Raw genomic sequence first — 22031 nt, forward strand, 5'->3', positions numbered from 1 at the left:
GACTATAAGCAGAGGGTGCTCCAATGCCCAGCTTGCTACAGCCTCCATCAGGGACGGTAGGGCACTGGCTGGTGCGCTAGGCGGACAATACACCAGCCAGATTGCTAAACTCTCCCCTACATCCCACACCAGGCCAGCACATTCTATGCCTACGAACTTTGGTGGAGGGAGCGCCCTGAAGGAGCAATCCTCCCGTATGAGAATAGCCATCCCTCCCCCCCGCCCGCTAGTCCAAACTTGATGAAGAATGGAGAACCCAGGAGGGGCTACTTGGGAGAGAGCCACTGTCTCCCCATCCCGCATCCAGGTCTCCGTCACGCAAGCCAGGTCCATGTCCTGTCTGATAAAAAAAAATCCTGCAGGACTGAGGTTTTATTATTTATGGACCTGGCATTGCACAATATCAGGGATGGAGGCGAGTGTTTCCACTTGGCCCTTCTACCTGCTATCTTTGGGATGGGACACAGGCTGGAAGGGGAACGAACCCTCTGAAAATCTCATGAGGTTACTTCACAAGATCTCAGCAGCCTTGTCATCTACAGGTGTCAAAAATGGCTGATGCAGTCACATTTTTGAAACTAAAGTTGAGGGACAAAGGATTGGGCAGGCATAACAAGAAGGAAGATGGGGAAGTGCAGCTGAAGTGGAGGAAGGAAGGGAAGAAAACTGAAGCAAAAAGGAGGAAGACAGGCTTTGGGAGGGGGGGAAGAAACAGGGAAAGGAGATAAGCCACAGGGGCTGTCTGGGGGAGAGAAGGAAGGTAAGTTGAGATAGCAGGGAGAGGAGGATCAATGGAGTAATCAGATCACTCCTCCCATGAATTTGTGGGTCCCTTGCTTGTATAAATCTAGTAGCAGGCAGCTAAAGTTCACTTAAAACCATAATATGCAATTAGAAACAAAATAAAAACCAAATTCAACCCAAACTGGTTCTAAATAGCACTGCCTCACTGTCTTCTGAACTGCAAAGGGGGAGGCAGTCCTCACATCACTTGTCTACCCATTCTGGCTCAAGTAGTCACTGACCTTACCACTCTTATTAGAAGGGAACAGAAAGCAGGCTTTGATGGGAAGGTCATATAGTCTTTCTGAGCTCCTATGGAGACAAGAAAGCCTTCAGGGTTGTAGGTCCCAAACCTTTCAATACTGGACCCAGCAACAAACTGGTAACCAGAGCAGTTGATTTAATACTACTATATGAGTTGAGGCAGGCACCATCTTAGACAAGGAATTCCTTGCTGTATGACAGAGAGGAGTGCCTCTTCCAGGATAACACCTGCCAACTGTAGGTTTTTGGAAGTACTTTTGGACAAATTTATGTGTTTGTTGGGTTTTTTTTAATCTGCTAGGCAATTAATCAGGGTCTAACAAAAGGGTTTTTAAATATTGTGATCTAACTAATTAGTTGTTGCAACCCTGGCAAAAACTTGTAAACAGTGATGAAGGAAGCCACAGGATCAGAAAGGAAAGACAGAAGGAGACCATCAGACTCAAGTGCTTTCAAGGGGTTTGTGTTTTTTTTGGGGGGGGGGCAGGTTGGTGGCAACTTTTACAGTTAGTAAAAGCTCAGGAAGGCCCAAGGAGAACCCCAGCAACTTCTCACTTTTTAATGATAATTTGAAAGAGAAAGCAATAGAGAGGAGGAAGGATGTCCACACTGGGAAAAGGTCATAGCATGCTGTGTACATATGTAAGATGTTAAGGGCTGCAAAGGCCGCTGCAGAGCCATTTGCAGTCAGGACTCACAGTACTGGTCTGGATGAACTATTCGTCTTTCTATTTAAAAAAAATGGTAGCAGAGAAGTGCAGTATTATTTTGGACAGAGATGCTCCTGTAATTTTCAGCATAGTTAACCGTTTCTGAAATTATACCCATTTGCATGGCCTGTTCATGAGCTCTGCCCTCCTTCCCTACCCATAGGATTCATTGCTTCTGACATGACATCAAGAAACTCGAGCACACAGCTGTGGCTGATCACCCATTACCACGAGCACGGCTCCCTCTATGACTACCTGCAATGCACAACACTGGATGTAGAGACCTGCCTGCGCTTGGCCTCCTCCATCATCTGCGGGCTAGTCCATCTGCACGTGGAGATCTTTGGCACACAGGGCAAGCCGGCTATCGCTCACCGTGACCTGAAGAGCAGAAACATCCTGGTGAAGAAAAATATACAGTGCTGCATTGCTGATCTGGGTGAGTGGACTTTGGTTGCTGACCAGATTGATTGCTGGAAGATCAGAAATACTCTGTAATAATGCATGAAGGTGTTTTCTAGGGGAGGATGCCTGGGACATTTCATCCTCTTACAGGGCCAAACTAGATGTGGTGACAGTGTCCTTGCGGCCACCATGAGGGCACCCAGACCATTTAGAAGTCATTTAAAAGACCACAAGGAGCAGCATGACACTCTTGTCCCCCCTCCCCCATGCCTTTTCAAATGCCAAAACAGCCTTGGGGAAGGTGCGACCTTTTGGCACTTGATAAGGTGCAGGGAGGGGGAGACAAGAGCACTCCAGTCCACCTCACTGTGGGTATTGTAACGTGAGTTCAGTCAGCTCTTATGTAAGCAGCAACAGTTTATTCAAGAAGGAACAGTCACAAACAACACAGGCAACTCAACTCAATATATATACTGTGGCCATTAAGCACGCCCCCTTTAGTTGGCAGCAATCCCCCTTTTGGCCTCTCCAGGATCCTTCATTTGCATTTCCTTGAGAAATGCCTTGCACCCCAATTGGCTGGTTCTGAGAAAATGGCCAATTGAAAAGCAAGCATCAGGATCCTGAAGAGTAATGGAAGCATGCTTCAAGCTCAAGCCTACAAATAGTAAATCACATAAGCAAATACATAACAGTGGGCATTTTGAAGTGGCTTCAAAAAGACTTGTGATGGCCACAAGGATGCCATTGTCTCTAGTCAAGTCTTCAGCGCAACCGTAAGCAGGGTCATACCCTAATTAAGTTCACTAAAGTCATTGGGCTTAGGTGGGTGTAACTCTGTTCTAGGAGCACACACTGAGCTGGCCTCTGATTGTGACATTGTAAGACCGTCTCTATACCTATTCAAGAAAAAGCACAGAATGTTTTGTAGTGTTTGTGCAATGTTAGTTTTATGTAGTGTATTCAAACAAGGCAAGTCACATGCTTCCAGGGAAGGTGAAATAACTGTCATGATCAGTATTATGCAATAGTTGGGGGAAATTAATCCCAAGAGAGCAAATCCCTATCTGAGTCATCCCAAGGAAATAGTAGGCAGTATCTGGAAGAGACACTTAAATTAGAAGTCTTACATTGGCAGAAGGCTTCAATCAGTGCCCAGTGGAACTGACAGGATACAGTCTATCAAGCAGAACTCCATCTCCTTCCCTAGTATAAAAAGAAGTTAATGAAGCGGTCCATGTAGCTATTTACACTGCTACAAAGCGACTCTCCTGTGAAGAAGATTCTCCCTGATGGTCTGTTGCTTGAGAGATCAAGGCAGGTGGAGGTGAGCTGAAGTTGTTCTTCGTGTGGAGATGGACATGCAGCCTTTACTTCACCAACACTTTGGGATCCTTGCCCTTCTTGTACCCTTTTCAGTTTTGTAATATTCTGCAGTCATCTGAATGTGGAATTATCACTGTGTTTCCACACAGCACTTAATATAACCCTGTATTCCTCTTTATAATCCTACTTTGCTCCCCACCACCTCCACCACTCTTTCACCAGAGGGACAAGTGAGGATGAGCAAGGAGCTGTCCAGCAGAGAAAGGTAGCCTAGGACTAGGCTAAATTCAAAAACTCAGCTGCTGGACAACTGGAGAGCTGCCCTCAGGTAAATAGGGATTAAAGAGCTTGGTAGCTTTGATGCTGCATCTCAGCCTCCAGGCAGCAGCTCCACACTTCTTGTGGTATTAGTGGACACTCTGATCCTGGAAGCATATGTCATCCTCTGGACTAAGCAGGTGCAAGGAGAGCATTGCAATGCCAAGCAAGCACTCCTCCATATAAGGATGGCTTCCATTGAGAGTTGCCCTCAATGCTGTTTTGGGACTCAGGCAGTGAGCATGAAGGGTCAGATAGAATGGGAGGAATCAGTGCCTGGGTTAATGGATATATCCTGGGGCTTGCCTGGGTCCAAGAGAAGAGTGCCCTTCATAGTCAGAGTTCTGAGGGGGTTCCATGTCTGCGGTGGGCTCTCCACCAGTTTCCAAGGAGGTTCACTCAGGCTTCAGGAGCTGGCAAGTCTGGCCAGAGCCCAAGTAGGCTTAGAAGTAAGCACTGTTCAGTTCAGTTGTTCCCTTGAAAGTGTGCTTACCGTTGCAGCCTTCCCTGTGTGAATATCCAGCCAACTTGCCACAGACTGAGAGAGGAGGGGGTTTCATTCACCCTTATCCTCCACCTGCCTCCTGACTCCACACCCTTCTACCTGAGGAGCAAGAGCCAGCATGTCCTCTCAGCTGACTTCCCTTTGCCATATGAAGTGCCCGGCCCACTCTAGGCAGAGCCTTGTTGGTAGCTCTGTCCCCAAGAATTCCCATGAAGTCCAAAACGTTCCCCCAGAAAGTTGCTATCATGCTTCAACTCAGCTGTGATTCATCCCCTCATTTCCATCCTTCCTACTCACCCAACTCAAGACTGCCTCTCAGCTGATTGTCAGGCAGTGGGCTGTTAAAGGGCCAATCACTGCCAGCCAGCTACCCAAAAGGTGTTACCTTAAATGTGTCACCCAGATGGATAACTTGGCAAGTCAGTGCCAAGGATGGCTTCTTGGCTGTCTCTGGAGTTGGGGAGTCCTGGGGTCCATCAGTTCTGCAGCATGCTGCTTGGTATTTTAAATGGCACCTTCTTCTCTCTGCTTACTAGTCCTGAGGAATGCCCATGGAAGGTCTTTTCATCCATCAACCCCCCCTCCCCTTCTAATGGTTGCCCTGGGGAACCAGATGTTGGGGGTGGGTTATCAATAGCCCAAATTATTCAGATGGATTGGATATGGATGGGGAGGGGGGAAGAAAGACCTACAATGGGTGTGAGGAGCCACTATAAACTTAGTGCACACTGAGCCACACAAAGAGCCCACAGTGAATGGGGTCTTACCCATACCTTCCCTTAATAGCACCTAAGAATCAGCTGGCTGCTGGCAGCTATGGAGAGATGGCACTGCTGCTGCAGCTAGTGGGTGGCCAGGTCACACCCTGGGGGCCAAGGCACTGAAACAGACTCCACCTCTTCTGCAGCAGGCATGGAGCGGTTGTCAGTCTGTGGGCTCCTCTCCTCCTTCTACTGCTGTCTGCCTTCCCCTGCCAGTCCCTCTGATTAGGTGATCAAAAGTGCTTTCCCAGTCCACACTGGACAGGTTGGCACCGTGATTCCTGTAAAAAAATGTAAAAAATTACAACAACCAAGGGCATTAAAAAAGATAAGAGAACAAGAGGGAAAACACTGGAATGCAACTATTTGACAACAGCATCTCAAGCTTCTCATTAATAGCCAAATGTAAGAATGATGTCAATTCCTGGGAAGATGGCTAGTGTGAAAGCAATCTAAGGCATACCTACACCACCAAGCCTCCAAGTTATATCATGACCATCACAAAATCTCTGTTTCCTCTTAAGCACTCTGCATCCCCCGTGTCGCAGACAAATTAAGATCTAGAGAAATGAAGTACTTTGCCAGGGGTCACACACGATTTGGCAGGATGCTGAATGTAGCTGTCATTGCAGAAGCACCTAAGTGATGGTGACTTTCCTAGGTAAACAGTCTTCTAAAAACTGGCATCATTTTTCCCTTTCAGGTCTGGCAGTCATGCATTCCCAGAGCAGTGACTACTTGGACATTGGGAACAATCCACGGGTAGGCACCAAAAGATACATGGCACCTGAAGTTTTAGATGAACAGATCCGTATGGATTGTTTTGAATCCTTCAAGCAAACAGACATCTGGGCATATGGCTTGGTCCTCTGGGAGATAGCCCGAAGAACGGTTGTTAATGGTAAGGGAAGTGAACTGGGGGAAAAAACCACAAAATATATTTTGAGTTACAGTAATTTAGGCTGAAAAGTAAATCTTCACATGGTCAGCATGTTCAAATTTTCATAGATCATGAATTCTGCATTCCAAACGTAATAATGTTGACTTTCCAATGAGAGCATTTTCATTTTATCAGCCATAACTATCTCTGAACAGTGAGGTTCCATTTAACTATCCTATGCAATAGCTGTTTACCAAACATTTCCCACAGTTTATTCACTCAAGATGAGGACATATTCATACCATCATTTAGGATCCAGATAGCTGTAGGAGAAAATCGTTCTGAGTCAAGGGCGCTTAGTGATTCTAGGTCCAGAAGGGGCCACATAATCAGTGTTGGTCCTTGAGTGCCTCACCCCCACTGGTATCTAAGCAAGGGGTGGTCCTCACCCAGTGTGAGGTGGACAGGAGCACTGCTGCCACTCAGGTAGGACAGGCATGAGCAGCCACAGCTGCCAAACTCAGCTGCCTTCCTCCACTGGGGGGTGGGGCTGTGGACAGTCATGCCCACAGCTTGGGGCCCAGGATAGCTGCCCCTGTTGGCCATGGGTTAAAACTGTGTCTGGTTTGTGTTGAAACTTTGCTTGTGGCAAGGAGGCTGTATGTATTTTTTGCTGGCTATGAGATGCAGTTTTTGGTACAGTGTCATAAACGTTGCAGAAGTGATGCTTGCAGTGGTGTGACAAAATCTCCCGCATACAGGTGAGTTCAGATGTCAGAACCCAGCTGGCCACAGGTTGGGAGGCCACAGAGGTATGTTTCTGAGGTGCTTTGACTGCATTGACTGCACTCACGTGAGCAGACCAAAATAAGGAAGTGCTTGTTGAGACAGACTGAAGGGTATCTGGCTTGTGGAACTTACCACCTCTAGACATGGTGATGGCCATGAGTTTAGATGGGATTTAAAAGGGGGCTGGACAGCTTTACAAAGGATATGTCTATCAGTGGCTATTATCTCTGACAGCCAAGCAAAGTTTCCAATTTCAGAGGCAGAATGGTACTGATGGTCAGATGCTGGGGAGCAGTCAGCGGGGAACCTGCAGGCCTCTCTGCGGGATTTTTTCTGTTGCAAACAGGATGCTAGCTTGGATGGGCCATTAATCTGATCCAGCATGATCAGTATGGTTAAAGTACTGAAGTAGGACCTGGGAGATTCAAGATCAGGTCCCCACTCTGCCATGGAAATTCCGTGGGCAACCTTGATCCAAGCACACACGCTCAGCCTGAGAGCTGTTGTTAGGATAGAAGCAAAGAAAATTATCTAAGCCACTTTGAGTCCTCAGTGGGGAGAAAGGTGGGGTATAAATGCAGTAAATAAGCAAGAAAATGTTTTTAGGTTCTTAGGAGTCTAACTACAGTGAGCTTCAGTAGACTTGAGAGGACATCGCGGTGCTTTGGATTGCACTCTGAGCACCTTGCCTGGAAGCAGGAGAATTTCAATTAGCACGGCAGACAGCCACTAGTTCTCATCAAGGGAAGTCTGTGAGCAGCAAACGTAGGGCAGCTCAGTAAATCATCTGTTTAGGATTTACCATAGCAGCTGAAACCCAGGACCAGACTGGGGGCCTGGCCCATCTCCATGGCAGAAATAATAGCTAATCGTGCCTGTTAATACGATGGTTTTCGGCTGCTCTAGTTTGGGGGTGGTGTTTTCTCTCTCCCTCTCTCCTTTTTTCCACGCGAATGATTAGCTGTAAATTATAAACACTGTAATCTAGTGTCAGCGCCCGGCTTGCTGATTAAAGGGGCCATTAGGCTCAATCAGCACTTTGTTTGTTCAGCACTGATTAGGTAACCAGCAGCATCAGCGCTCCATCTGGCAACTGGCCACATCCATGGAATTTCTCATCTCCTCTGGCCAATGGGGGGGGGGGCGGTCAGCCACAAAGCCAGTCCTGCTCCTTTCTGTATAGAAATGCAGGAGCCTTAGCGGGGCGCTTCTTGCTTCAGTTTTCCCTTCTTGTGCTTCCTTGGGAGACAAGAAAGAAGATATGCAGTGATGCTTGTCTGTAGTGAAGACAGGTGGTAGGTTGGCTGCATGGCATGGTGTGGATTGAGCAGGTCAGCTGAGCTCTGGAGCTGCACATGCAGAGGAATTGATCCTGTGTAATATGGCCCTGATTCTGATTGCCCAGGTTACCCTGATCCCATCAGATCTCACAGTTGACCCTGTTCAGTATTCAATGGGAGACCACCAAGGAAGTCCAGGGTTACTCTTGCCTTGAAAACCCAAAGGGGTTGTCATGTCAGCTATGACTTGGCGGCACAAAAAAAGAGTACAGAATGCACCATCCTGTGAATCTCAGTTCTCATTTAAAAAATAATAATGAAGGTCCATAAAAGGCTTGAATGAATACTCGTATAGAGATGTGCATAATTTTAGAAGAGCTCCCACAATGAAAGCAAACTTGTCATGTTTTGGTCCAACATACACTCTTGATTCCCAGATCCAGCTAAAGGGGAACCCATTTGTTTTAAAAAAAATTATTTGCATTCTTTATGGTCCTCCTTTCTCACTAAGAGTCAAAGTAACACAGTGAATCAAGGTAATCATACAGTGTAAGTCAATGCAGGCAACAGAATGGGACAGCCAGTAAGTAACATAATAGAATTAAGACTGCAAAAATCTGAAACAAAGCGTTAATAGAGCACTGCATAGCAGGATAATACATATGGCAACAGGTGATAGATACTATACATAGTAGTATAGTCCACTATCCCTTTCCCTTCATTAAACAGCCTTCTGAACAACTCCTATTACCTGTGTAAAAATGCCCTCCTAAGTAAACCATTTTTGCATAATATGAGGAATGCAAGATTAGTGGGAGCCTCCCTGTCCTATTCCATAACACCGAGGTTAGAACAGAGAATGCACGCCTATGGGCAGTTCTTGATCTTGCCCGTTTGCAGGGTGACACCTGCAGAAGGCCCTGCACAGATGAGCAAAGCTGTTGTTACATAGTATAGGAGAAGAGGCAGTCCTGTAGATAGCAGGGTCCAAGGCCATGAAGGGCTTTGTATTTGTTGGCCAGTACTTTGAACTGAACCAGGCAACCAATGAAATGATTGCAGAATGAAAGTAATATGCATGCTCCCTCGCGCTCCGCATATTAATTGAGCTTCGGCATGCTACACCAATCGGAATCTCCAAGTTGACTTTGAGGGGAGACCTATGTAGTTTATTCACGATGAGGTTTGAATTGGCAGGGAACCTATGAGACCACCAACCCACTACAGTTTCCCACAATTTTACAAATGGAAGGCAGATGGGGAGAAATGTAATGTTAACGGAATAAATATATATAGGCAGCAGTGTTCCCTCTAAACTGAGTTAGCGTGAGCTAGCTCACAGATTTTTAGCCTCCAGCTCACACATTTTTGTCTTAGCTCAGGAAGGATGACCCCAGAGCACACTAATTTATGCAGGAGCTCACAACTTTAATGCCAGTAGCTCACAAAGTAGAATTTTTGCTCGCAAAACTCTGCAGTTTAGAGGGAACATTGATGAAATGTTTAAGACTGAAATGGTAAACAGCTTACCTGAAGCATGGAGCAAGTATTAGATTTGTTAACCTGTATGACTGTCAAATGGACTGTGAAGGTTTGGGGAGGTTAGGCTTAACTCACAAGAGGATAAATAACACATCAAGACCTGATTTGTATATGTGTATGTATGCACCCAAAGTTAAAAAGTTGGAAACATTCAAAGTAAGTTACTTTATTGGTCCAGATTTTAAAAAACTAGGCCTATATTGAATATTCTTATAAAATACAAGTGGTAAATTGCAAGGACTTGTGGGAGACATCTCACTTCCCCCCTCCTACTGTTTTCCCTTTCCTGAAAGCCCCTACAGATTCTCCCCTTTTCCTGCTTACTCCTTTTCTTCTAAGGTTGCCAACCTTTGCATACACTACCCAGAGATTCACAGAACAACAAATGCAAACAAACATCACAACAATGAACAAAATTAGCTTTGAATATCACATCTATGTAGTTCTCAAACTGCAAAATTCAAACTCCATTTAAACAATCTCTTATAAAAGTCCTGGCATTCAGTACATCAGTGAAATGTAGAAAGTTCATTGGTCAAACAATATACCAAACAGGAATTCACAGTCTCAGTAGAATAAATGGAAAACATCTTTTTTGGTCTCTGTGCTTGTGAAAATAGATATGAGTTGTATTGGACATGTAAGACACACATTCCAGTCTTTGAAAAAGAGTATAAAAAATGGAATCACAGGCTAGCAGGCTTTGTCAGACAGAATGGAGGAATGCCCTTTCATCGCTCCACCACTCATCTGTTTGAAATTTGAAGACGTTTATTGAAGCACAAAGCACTTTGTTCCATTGAGACTGTGAATTTATGTTTGGAATATTGGTTGACCAATGAACTTTTTGCATTGTACCAAAGCATTGAATGTCATGAATCAGGATTTATATAAGACTAGGAATAAGGTCCATTGCGAAGAAAAATACAACGGGCTCTTCTTTATGTAAAAACAATTTTTTTTATTCTACAACTTATTATATCACTATTTCATTTACTTCTCTCAAATAAAAGTCAATATGTTGCATCACATTTTCCATGTCCCCTCCTCCCTTTCAAGACTTCCCCAATGTTATTTACAATATAAAAGCAATAAAGGTAATTTAACATTTTAAAAAAACTGTTTAAAAAGAAAAAAGGAACTTATATTTCTTTATGGTTATTACCTCATTCGATTAATGATCCAATATATTACTAAATTAAGTCATATTATCTATCTTATTATAATCTTTTAAGAAAGAACAAAATATTTTCTCATATCATTTTAACTATCATTCTTGTCTCAGTACATTAAAAATAGCTAATAAACAAGTTATCCATTATCAAATATCACCAAGTGACCTTTCACTCTCCAACGTTCTTGCACATAGTTCTGAAACTTTCGCCATTCATTATTAAATTTTTCCATGTCAAGTTCCTTTAGTGTTCTTGTTAATTTGTCCATTTCACTCCAGTGCATAGTTTTCATAACCCAGTCCCATTTTTCTGGAATTTTATTTTGCTTCCACAACTGCGCATACAATGTCCGTGCAGCTGAAAGCATGTACCAAAGTAATGTTCTGTCTTGCTTCGGAAAATTTTCTATTTGTAATCCCAACAAAAAGATTTCTGGTGCCTTCTTCACTTTGTATCCCAAAATCTTTGACATTTCTTGCTGGATCATTTGCCAATATTGTACAGCCCTTTCACAAGTCCACCACATGGCAGAAGGACCCTTCATGTTTTTTACATTTCCAACATCGATCAAACAACTGATTATTTGTTTTCGACAGGTTTTTTTTGTGTCATATACCATCTATACAACACTTTGTAACAATTTTCTTTTATGTTATTACATGTCGATATCGTCATAGAGTTCTTCCACAAATATTCCCATTGTTCCATCTGAATTTCCTTGTTTATATTAATTGCCCACTTTATCATTTGAGATTTTACCACTTCTTCCTCTGTAGACCATTTCAGTAACAGTTTATATACTCTTGATAATATTCTATTATATCTATTACAGTTCTGATATTTTCTCTTAATTGCCTTCTGGGGAGAAACCCTGCTTGTTCCTCTTTAACAAAACTATTCAAATGCTGCTTCAGGCATTCCGCTAAAATTCTAGCATATATTTTGTAATCATTATTTAGCAATGAAATTGGTCTATAGTTTTTTACATTAGTCACATCTCTATCTTGTTTTGGTATCAACGAGATTACTGCTTCCTTCCAAGTATTAGGTATCTTCCCATCTATTCTTATAGTGTTCATCAATTTCTGAAGTTTTGGAAGTAGAGTTTCTTTAAGAACTTTATAATACCTTGCTGTAAAACCGTCAGGACCCGGAGCCTTCATTGAGTTAATTGCAATTTCTTCCTTACCAATTGGGTCGTTTAAGATCTTTTTCATATTGTCCCTTAGGGGTTTAACATTAATTTCCTGTAAATAGGCATCTATTTTCTCTTTTTTCCCCCACATGGCTTTTATACAAATTTGCATAATACTTATAAAACTCTCTTTTGATTCCTTCCTGGTCAACAATTACTTTGCTGCCCAAACTAATTTTATTAACAATTTTATTTTCCCTTTTTCTTTTCATTTGCCAGGCCAAGTATTTTTCAGCTTTATTTGCACTGCTTTGTCCTGAATTTTTTTAATAGTGGAATCCACTGTTTTAATTCTTTCATCATGGTCTTTCACTTTCTCTTCCACCTCTTGGAATTTTTTTGGATACTGATTTAAACTCTTTACTGAGAACTTCTATATCTTTTTTTAATTCCTTCTTACAATCACTTATAGAATCTTTAATCAGTTTAGACAATCTAGCTTCCATGGCATCCATCTGTTCTTTTTTATCAGCCTTTTTGCCCTCTTCTAGTGTCTTGGCTCTTGTCTGTAATGGTTTTTGGGCTGACATTACTGCCTTCCCATTATAAATATAGGCTTTACAATTGAAGTCACCAAGTTCTTTTTAAATGGTCTAGTCTTATAAATTAGGGCATGCCCTTTCAAAAAAGCCCAAAATCGCTGTCCTCCTATGCCCCTGGGTCCAGATATTAATTTTTTTTAAGTTATAATTTCCAAAAATGGTGCTCGATGTTTCTCTATGGTTTAGTCCTAGAGGGGCTTAAAAAACCTGTATTTTTCCCTTCCCTTGATGGCCTCTTCCGCCCACACTTGCCACAAAGTCTCGTTATCTATGGTTGTGAAGTCTCACGATGTTCCCAGACGTCATTTCCTGTAATGACTTGCTGATCTGCAGTTCTTCCACTCTCAGAGGGAGTGACCACAAAAATTCCAAACAATATCAGCTTTTGCCTTTTTTAAGCCTTATATCTGTTTAACTCAGTCCAAGATTTCCCCCTCCTCCTTCTTCTTTATTATTACAAGTTGTTTATGTGTCCAGACCTTCGTTTGCCTTCCAAATATTTCCCAATTTAGTCCCGGAGCAACAGATAAAAATCTCTTTACCTTTGAAGTCCCAACATCAAACACACTGGTCTGTTTCTCATCCACGATTAATTAGCCCTTAAGAAGCTTGGCACACGTTGAATTTATGTCGATTTAACGACCCCAGATACCCTCTATAGACGTTGGAAGCGGTCCTTCTCCAGAGACTCTTCAAAGCCAAAAAGAACCCCCCCCCCGGGATTTCTCATTAGCCAAAGTACCTCTCCTCAGAACTTTAAGCATATCTTGACCATCATCTTGCCTAGATGATGTAGACAGCAGGTATTAAAACATCTTCTCTGTCCAGAATAGAGGTGAGCTCCCCCAGTGGAAAGCTCGTCAATTCTCCACGAAATCCAAACCGGAAGTCAAAATATAACGGGCTCTTGAAAGAGGCTCTGGGTGAGTGCCCCTGTGAGGAATCAAGTCAGAAGCTTACTCACGAGGGCGACCACTTTAAATTTCTTCCCCGTCACCTTTCCTCAGTCCCTCAGACCGTGACTGAGACTCACGGAAATCCTATCAGAACTCCCAAAAATTGGCACCAGACGGTTTTAAAGTCAAAAACCACAAAAATATTTATTAGATAACAAAAGGCAAGGGAGAGGGATAAAATGATATTGATTATAATTGTTCAATATTCAAAAGGCAAATCAGTTGGCAGATGGTTGGCAGAATAGATCAATTACTATTCACAGAGATTTATCAGGCTGAGGTAAAATATAACAATAATTTTGACAGGAGATCTTTAAAATAAACCGGCAGGTTTCAGAATCTTACTAGATTCTACTTCAGGCAGGCTGTGCCTTCTGAGCACTCAGAATGCTGTTACTTCAGATGTTTAGCCCTAGCTTTGGCAATGCCAAATCATAAAAATAACAAACTACAATCACTCTTTCCACACACACATAGAGAAATCCTGACTGGTACCATTATAGTCTCCCTCACAGACACTCCACTAGCCTCACAGACACTCCACTAGCTAACTTCCAGGACTCGCACCCCTCAATACTGATGCATCTCAGCCCCCAGCTAGTCTTCTGGTCTGAGTCTTGGGTAACCCTGCTGACCACCAGAAACCAGTTCTCCCTTCATTGTGTATTTGTGTGATCTAGTTTGTACATGAAGATTGCCTGATGTGCTGGCAAAATCTCCCTCAGAGAGTTTCAAACTGCCTTAAAATTCTCTCTTTCAGACAGAGACTACACAGCTCTGTCTCCCACAAGGAGTCCAGCCTCACTGGCTGCTCTCAGCCCCTCATCCAGTTGTCTGTACAACTGACCGGCCTAAGCCCACAGTCTTCACTTCAGACTCCTCTGAAGACTTAACTCAAAGACACCCTGGCTAAGACTCCAAAACCTGAGGTGTTCCACAGCTAAGCAAACCTCATATTGTTACTTTTACATTGCTCGGGCAACGTTCCAGCCAATCGCTGTAAGCCTGTTCCTCAGCTACTCAAGCTAAGTTCCTGAGTCCGTCACAGTCCTTGTTATCTTTCCACCCACCCAAGTGAAAGCATTTATTTTCCCCCACACACACCTGCAGGAGAGTTGATGTCTGCCATCTAGACTTGATCTCCAGCCCTCACCTGAAGATTGGCAACAGTAGTTTCCCAGGAGGAAATGGCTGATTTGGAGGGTGGACTCTATGACATTGTACCATTCTGAGGTCCCAAACCTCCTCAAACCCACACAAATCTCCAGGAATTTGCCAGGCTGGAGTTGGTAACTACTAATTCACACTGGCTGTCATAGGGAGGCTTCTGCTGAACAGCAGCAAGCAGCCAGGCCTAGTTAAGTCATGCCAGTCAGGTGGCATCGTCACCCTAGGGTGCTGTCAGGTCTAGGGTAGCCAGTCTCCAGGTGGAGCCTAAAGATCTCCTGGATTCACAACTGAACCCCAGACAATAGATCTCTCTCCCCCCTGGAAAAAATAACTGCTTTGGAGGGTGGGCTCTATGGCATTATATTCAGCTGAGGGCAACCTTGGTTGTCTAGCAAGAGCCTCTGACTAGTAGCTTTCCCAGTGAGCCATGGCCTCTGAGGAAATGCTTTGTGAGGCTGCACAACAGTGGCAGCCTTTTCTGAGGCTGGTTAATGAAAAAGACACAGATGTGTTCATTTTATTTATTTTATCAAATTTATATCCCACCCTCCCCTAATGGGCTCAGGACGACTAACAACAACAAATTAAACCCCATAAACATTAAAAACAAAATACATGATAAAATCATTCATACAATTTACAATCCTAAAACCAAGATGTACATTTCTAATTTCTCTGATGTTCTTGTTTCAGTATAAAATTCAGTGGGATTGTTGGTGCTGTGGAGTAACAGCTACCTCCCTTCAACTGTTAAAAGCAAGTTTAAATAATTCTGTCTTACAGGCCCTGATGTCTTTGAGGAGGGTGTTCCACAAAGCAGGAGCTATCACTGAGAATGCTCTGGCTCTAGTGCTGGACAGTTGAGCCTCTTTTGGTCCAGGGATCTTAAGGAGCTTTTGAGACCCTGAATGGAGTGCTCCCTTGAGCACATGTGGGGAGAGGCGGTCCTGAAGGTAGGCAGGTCCCAAGCCATATAGGGCTTTAAAGGTTACGACCAGCACCTTGAAACGAATCCGGAAAGTCACAGGCAACCAGTGCAATGTTTCCAGCATAGGTTGAATGTGCACCCATACAGGCAGCTCCATTAACAACCTGGCTGTTGTATTTTGCACCAGCTGCAGACTCCGAATTTGTCAAGGGCAGCCTCATGTAGAGGGCGTTACAGTAGTCAATTCTCGGGGTGATCATCGCATGGATCATTGTTGCCAAGTCGCTGTGCTCTAGATATGGAGCCAACTGCCTTATCCGTCTGAGATGGTAAAATGCATGTGGCACCTGAAAATATCCCAGAATTACAACTGAACTCCAGACAGCAGAGATCTGTCCCCTTGGAAGAAATTACTGCTTTGGAGGATAGACTCTAAGGCATTATATTCAGCTGAGGCCTCTCTCTTCCCTAAACCCTGCTCTTCCCAGACTCTATCCCATAATCTCCAGGAATTTTCCAACTTGAAGCTAGCAACCCAAGCCAGGCCTGGCTCCAATAAGTTTTCCCTCAAAGGCCAAAATAGGGCTGGAAAAGGCCCTAGGCCCTCCCCCTAACTTTTTGCCCACAAAAACTGAAGCCTGTAATACTGTGGTTGCCTAGCAACAACCTCTGAGGAAATCTGCTGCTTAAAGCTACAGGCATTCCTTTTTTTATTTTTTAAACTGCCCCGTGTGTGAGGGGGGTGGGATTTATATTTTTCATTTTTCTGCAAACATGGGATCCTTTTTAGGTTTGTAGAAAGATCTGTCTTGCCCATTCACAATCCAGACACTGGATTTAAGTATCCAAAAAGATAACCTGACTTCACTATTAGAATATAAGTGATCTGATGTGTACGATAATTATATTGATTCATCAGCTCCTTCTTTTGCAGATACAATTTCTGTTTGGAGCTTGAATCCTGAAATTAATCCCAGTACCACAGTTTTCTGTCATTTTTGGGATCCTTCTGTGTCACCACTTCACAGCAATGCTTGCTATGTTTCATTTGGACCTTCCCGGTAGGTAGGAGTTTCTTTTGGAGGTGGAGAACCCCTACCCTTTTCCGTTTGAGCCCTCCCCCCACAACTGTACAGCAAGGCACTTCAAAGAAAACATCCATTAATTCAGAGCAGAAAAACCACCCCCAATAAAGGCTCAGATCAACCAGTCTAATCCTATCTTCACTTCAGATTAAATTCTGCCCATTAACAAGCCTATTACATTCTCAGCTCATAGCCTTTAATTGTATGTCTATTAACTCTTTAAGTGTCTATATGTTTCCTTCTGTACCACCACTGTTCTTTTTACTCTCAGTATCTTCCCAGCGTCATAGCCTACATAATAATTAATTACAGAATTAATGCCCTATGAATGTATTTTTGTTTGTTTGTTTTCTGATGGTGTTGATTATGCTTGTGCGTGTTAAGTCCCATCAGTTTGCTTCTGTTTTATAGCAACTCCAAGAATTAATTACCTCCAAAGTTTCCTCTGCATTATGCCGCTCATTTAGTTAGTAACAAGGCATAGATTGGTGCTGCCTTGACTTCTGGGACAATCAACATTCAAAAGCACATTGTCAGCTACAAATGGGTTAAATTCTTGAAGGGTGAGGGCATAGGGACACATTTGTGAGTATGGATTAATTAAAAGACCAGCTGCTGGAGGCTTCGAGGTGAGCAGAGGTTTTGGCCACTAGGTGGTGCCAGAATCACAAGGTGTCCAGAATGTTGTCCAGCCAGTCTGTCTGTTCTCCTGCTACTTAAAGCTATTACGCACACACATCTTACTGCAGATTTTCAGAGCCTTGAATCCTGACTTCAGATTCTGTGCTCACCTTGTGTACCATTCTTTTTCCTCCAGTGTATTTATTCTGCAGCTACAATTTTTAAAATGCACTTTTCTGAATCAGCATGGAACATCACTTGTGATGCATGGGGTGGGGGGAGTGTCCAAACTGTTTTTTTAAAATTATGCAATTGCTTTATTGCCGTTGTGTAGTAGCATCCAGCAGGCGCCTTCTATTTAAATGTTCATGGTTCAGATTTTGCATGTACATTTAAGCATTAGTTTGTTGAATGAAAGGGAATAGGAAGGAAGGAAGGCAAAGGGGAGAAACCCAATGTTGAAATTGACAAGTCTTTTTTTAAAAAAAAAACCTGACAAACAGCTGCAAAGACCTGTTTTCCATTTTGCTGAACACTAGGGATTCTCTGCTCGGTCTGCTGCATCATCAGCCACTGTGAAAAATGAGAGTGAGTCACATGATCTCATCATGTGGGGAAACATGTTGAGTGTACAGAATGCATGGTAGAACCCAATGACAATGGTATTGCAAGCTATGATCATTGGTAACGTGTGTGTGTCCGCGTGCACACCTGTGCAAAGTCAACTGCAGCTGCACCACACTTTGCACGAGGCTGCAATTTGTATGGGGGAGGAATCATCCCCCCTTTCAAGTCAATACCAGCAGGAAGCTAAACCTCATCTGCTCCTTTTAAACTGTACCCCCCCCTATCATTTTTTTTTATTCAGTGATCCAAGACTAGTGATAGTCTCATATTAAGCTGCTTGTCAAAAAAAATAATAAAACAACAAGGGGGAAATGAAGCTTGTACACCAGTGAAAGGGGGAGGATGGCAGAAGAGTGACCTTCAAGGGGCAGCAAAAAAGTGGAGGGAGAATCTGTATACTTTTGAATTTCCTTTGGCTTGGAAGTGAAACAAGGGGAAAAATCGGCACACAAGCACACTCAGAAAATCTGAAAAACACAGAAAGTAAACTGAGCATTGAAGGGAGGAAAATCAATGCAGAATGACAAAAAAAAAACAGATGGACATGCACAGTGAAAGTGTGGGAAATACATAATAGACCTTAGTTTGCAACAGCATCAGGAAAACTGCAGCAGTCTGGCTATTAAGAGAAAAATGGCCCTCTGTGTGGCTTCATGGGGCCATGGGTCTGAAGGGAGTTTTCTTCTGAAGTCAAAACTTTCCCAGCAGAGACTCATTTACACTTTTCTAATAAAAAGCCCAGTGATAGGAGACCTCTTGCCTGCTGTTCTGCATAACGTTGGTTGAGGAGCAGGGAGTTGCTCCATTGTTATGCTTGGCCAATGTGAGTGGCTCAGAAACTACTAATGTCAGTTCACATTTTGCCCTGAGTGTCTTTTCTGGACTAATCTGTAACAGCTGTTGCAGAGTTGCCCTTCTGTATATTAAACGAGAGCTTACACATGCAAAGGAATGAGTTGGCAAAATGCTGAGGTGGTAGAATGGATTGCTCCTAGACTGCAGGTAGAGGGTCATGTCAAAGTAGAGTTGCCAGCCACCAGGTGAGGGCTGGAGTTCTGGGAGCCAGTCTCCAGATTAAGAGACCAATTGCCCTAGACAGAACGGCTGCTGTGGAGGCTGGACTCTGTCACTATACCCTGTTGAGGCCTCTCTCCAGGCTTCATCTCCAGATCTGCAGGAATTTTCCAACCCACAGTTGGCAACCCTTTGTCAAAGGCACAGTCCTCCCCATTAAAAGCCTATAGCAAACAAAGCTAGGAGGTAGCATTATTATCCATTGCTTTGATAGCATTCTTACTGACTGCCCTTGGGCCAGTAACTCTTCTAAGCCTTAGCTACCTCACAGGGTGGCTGTGATTAGAAATGGGCACAAATTGAATTATGAACCAACATTCATCATGAACTGGGGCCCAGTTCATGGATTGCAAACCTCAGTTCATTCCATCTCACCACCATGAACCTCCCATGAAACTCCCAGGTGACTTCGGGAGGTTTGTGTCAGTAGACACCCTGGCACTAGCAGGATGGGGGCTTGGAGAAGACATTTAAAGAGACCACTGTCTTTAGGGTTTGTAGAATCTTTTGGGCTCAAGTGCCGTGTTCTACTGGAGAAAGTTTTTCTTCCAGACGTTTCGTTCTCGGCTGCGGAGAACATCCTCAGTGGCGTTGCAGCCGGAGCAGGCGCTCTGACCTTCTTGGCTACTGTGCATTGAGTGAGGCCAGGGCTGCTGGAGAACTGCTATTTCTAGGCTGGAGGGGGTGTGGTGAAAGGGCAATAGGTTTGTGGATGTGCCCATTGTTTGGTGGGGCTTCCTGGAAGGGTAGTGATAAGGAAACTGGCTGTTGAATGTGACCATTGTTCTGTGTTAATTGCTGGGAGGGTTGGAAGGGGTGTGAAGATAAGGCAGATGGTTGTTGACTGTGCTGATTGTTCTGTGGAATGTACTGGTTGTTCTGTAGTTTGTTGCTGAGTTCAAGGTGAATGAGAAGAAGTTGGCGGTCGTTGAGAGCTAGATCCCACCGTGTTTGGTGTATTCTGTCACGTAGGAGGGCTCTTTCCATTCGGTTATAAATGCGGTGAGCAGATGGAGTGCTGAAGTGGCGTTTGTGCTGTAGAAAGCGGGGAGTGATCTCTGTATCTCGGCAGCGTAGCAGAAAGGTCAGTGAGCAGAGGAGTTGGGCTCTTCTCTTGCGAAGTGTCTCCAGCCGTCGGATCAGGCGGTAGGATTCCTCCCCATAGAGGCGTGTTATCAAAGATTTCAGGTTTTCACGGCTGGTAACATCATTAGGGTTTGTAGAATCTTTCGGGCTCAAGTGCCGTGTTCTACTGGAGAAAGTTTTTCTTCCAGACGTTTCGTTCTCGGCTGTGGAGAACATCCTCAGTGGCGTTGCAGCCGGAGCAGGCGCTCTGACCTTCTTGGCTGCTGTGCATTGAGTGAGGCCAGGGCTGCTGGAGAGCTGCTATTTCTAGGCTGGAGGGGGTGTGGTGAAAGGGCAATAGGTTTGTGGATGTGCCCATTGTTTGGTGGGGCTTCCTGGAAGTGTAGTGATAAGGAAATTGGCTGTTGAATGTGACCATTGTCAACAAATGTGAGAACTGAGTTGGAGCCCAGTGGGACCTTTAACACCAACAAAGTGGTGTCTATAGCCCCTTCACAGTGCCTTCTTACCTTTTGATATTTTTTCAGACAATAGCATTTCTGGGGTTACACCACAAATATTTCTCTGACATGAGGCATGGATATTTTTTGCTAGGGAGTAGGATGGGGTATAAATTGAGATGAGGAGGAAAAAGGAGGAGGAGGAGGATATTATTATTGGATTTATATCCCTCCCTATACTCTGAATCTCCGAGTGATCACTATCTCCTTTACTCCACACACACCCCCACAACAGACACCCTGTGAGGTAGGTGGGGCTAAGAGAGCTCTTACAGCAGCTGCCCTTTCAAGGACAACTCCTACGAAAGCGATGACTGACCCATGGCCATTCCAGCAGCTGCAAGTGGAGGAGTGGGGAAATCAAACCCAGTTTGCCCAGATAAGAGTCCGTGCACAACTACTGCACCAAACTGGCTGTCACCAACTACATGTTGGGTTCAGCATATGCTATAGTTTATTAGGGAAGCTGTTGATACCTAAATCATTCAGTTTTCACTTCATAAAACCAACAACAGCATGGCTTGCAAAATCTTTAAAGGGAACCCTTTAAATTGCTTTCGCAAGCTATACTGCATCACAAATCTCAAATTGGTTCATTAAACGGAAAAGTTTGTGGAGGTTCATGAAACCCACACAAACCCTCATGAGCCTCCATTTTCCCAGTTCATGCTTGTGTCTTGTTGTAATGATGAGAGGATTAAAGTACACTTGATAGAAAAATCGGAGGTGGGATATGATGGCTAATGATGGACATTTGCAAGAGCTTTTTATGTGAGGGAGCAAGGCAAGCCGCTGTCTGAAATGGTGCAAGCCTTTCTTCTGCATCAGCATCCTAATTGCCTCATTTCTACCTCATGTTTCTGCATATGTGAGCTAGGAGGTTTTTCAAAGGTGCTAGACTGAAGTGGTAGAAACTGGGACAGCATCACTTCAACTTATATGAGCGATCTTTTCAAAAATGTGAAAAGCTCTCTACATGTAGTAGAATTGAGCATAAGGACAAGAATTACACTACACCTTTATCCTTGATTTGCCGGCTGAATACATGCAGGGAGCTCTCAAAATGACTGAAATCCTCCCACCCTGATCCACTTTTAGCCTGAAGTGTCTAGAATTCAGTCTAGAATTCTGCCTCTTCTGTCTGCCACCTCATTGTGCAGAAGGTGGAGAGTGACTTTCATAATTGCTTTGTTCATAAATTACAGGCAATGCATATTTTATTTTTATACTTCAGGGGTGGCCAACGGTAGCTCTCCAGATGTTTTTTGCCTACAACTCCCATCAGCCCCAGCCATTGGCCATGCTGGGTGGGGCTGATGGGAGTTGTAGGCAAAAACCATCTGGAGAAGTACCGTTGGCCACCCCTGTTATACTTGATTTTTCTTTATATGTGTGTTGAGTAATTATCATGGTACATTTAACCATGTACACCTGAAGGTGTGATTGAAGCCCCGAATTCGTCCAGATCAGAGGTGGCCAAACTGCAACTGTGGCTCTTGAAGCCCCCAC

General features: G+C 43.9%; 1 protein-coding gene across 1 annotated transcript in view; it reads left to right on the forward strand.

Annotated features, from left to right (window-relative positions):
* Positions 1–22031, forward strand: part of ACVRL1 (activin A receptor like type 1) — a 58114-nt gene that overhangs the window by 23661 nt on the left and 12422 nt on the right. Inside the window, exons 7-8 of the mRNA XM_060252590.1 lie at positions 1921–2196; positions 5776–5973. Of these exons, the coding sequence (XP_060108573.1) occupies positions 1921–2196; positions 5776–5973 (474 nt within the window). The remainder of the gene's footprint in view (positions 1–1920; positions 2197–5775; positions 5974–22031) is intronic.

This window comes from Heteronotia binoei, chromosome 13, assembly GCF_032191835.1.
Source record: "Heteronotia binoei isolate CCM8104 ecotype False Entrance Well chromosome 13, APGP_CSIRO_Hbin_v1, whole genome shotgun sequence".
NCBI lineage: Eukaryota > Metazoa > Chordata > Lepidosauria > Squamata > Gekkonidae > Heteronotia > Heteronotia binoei.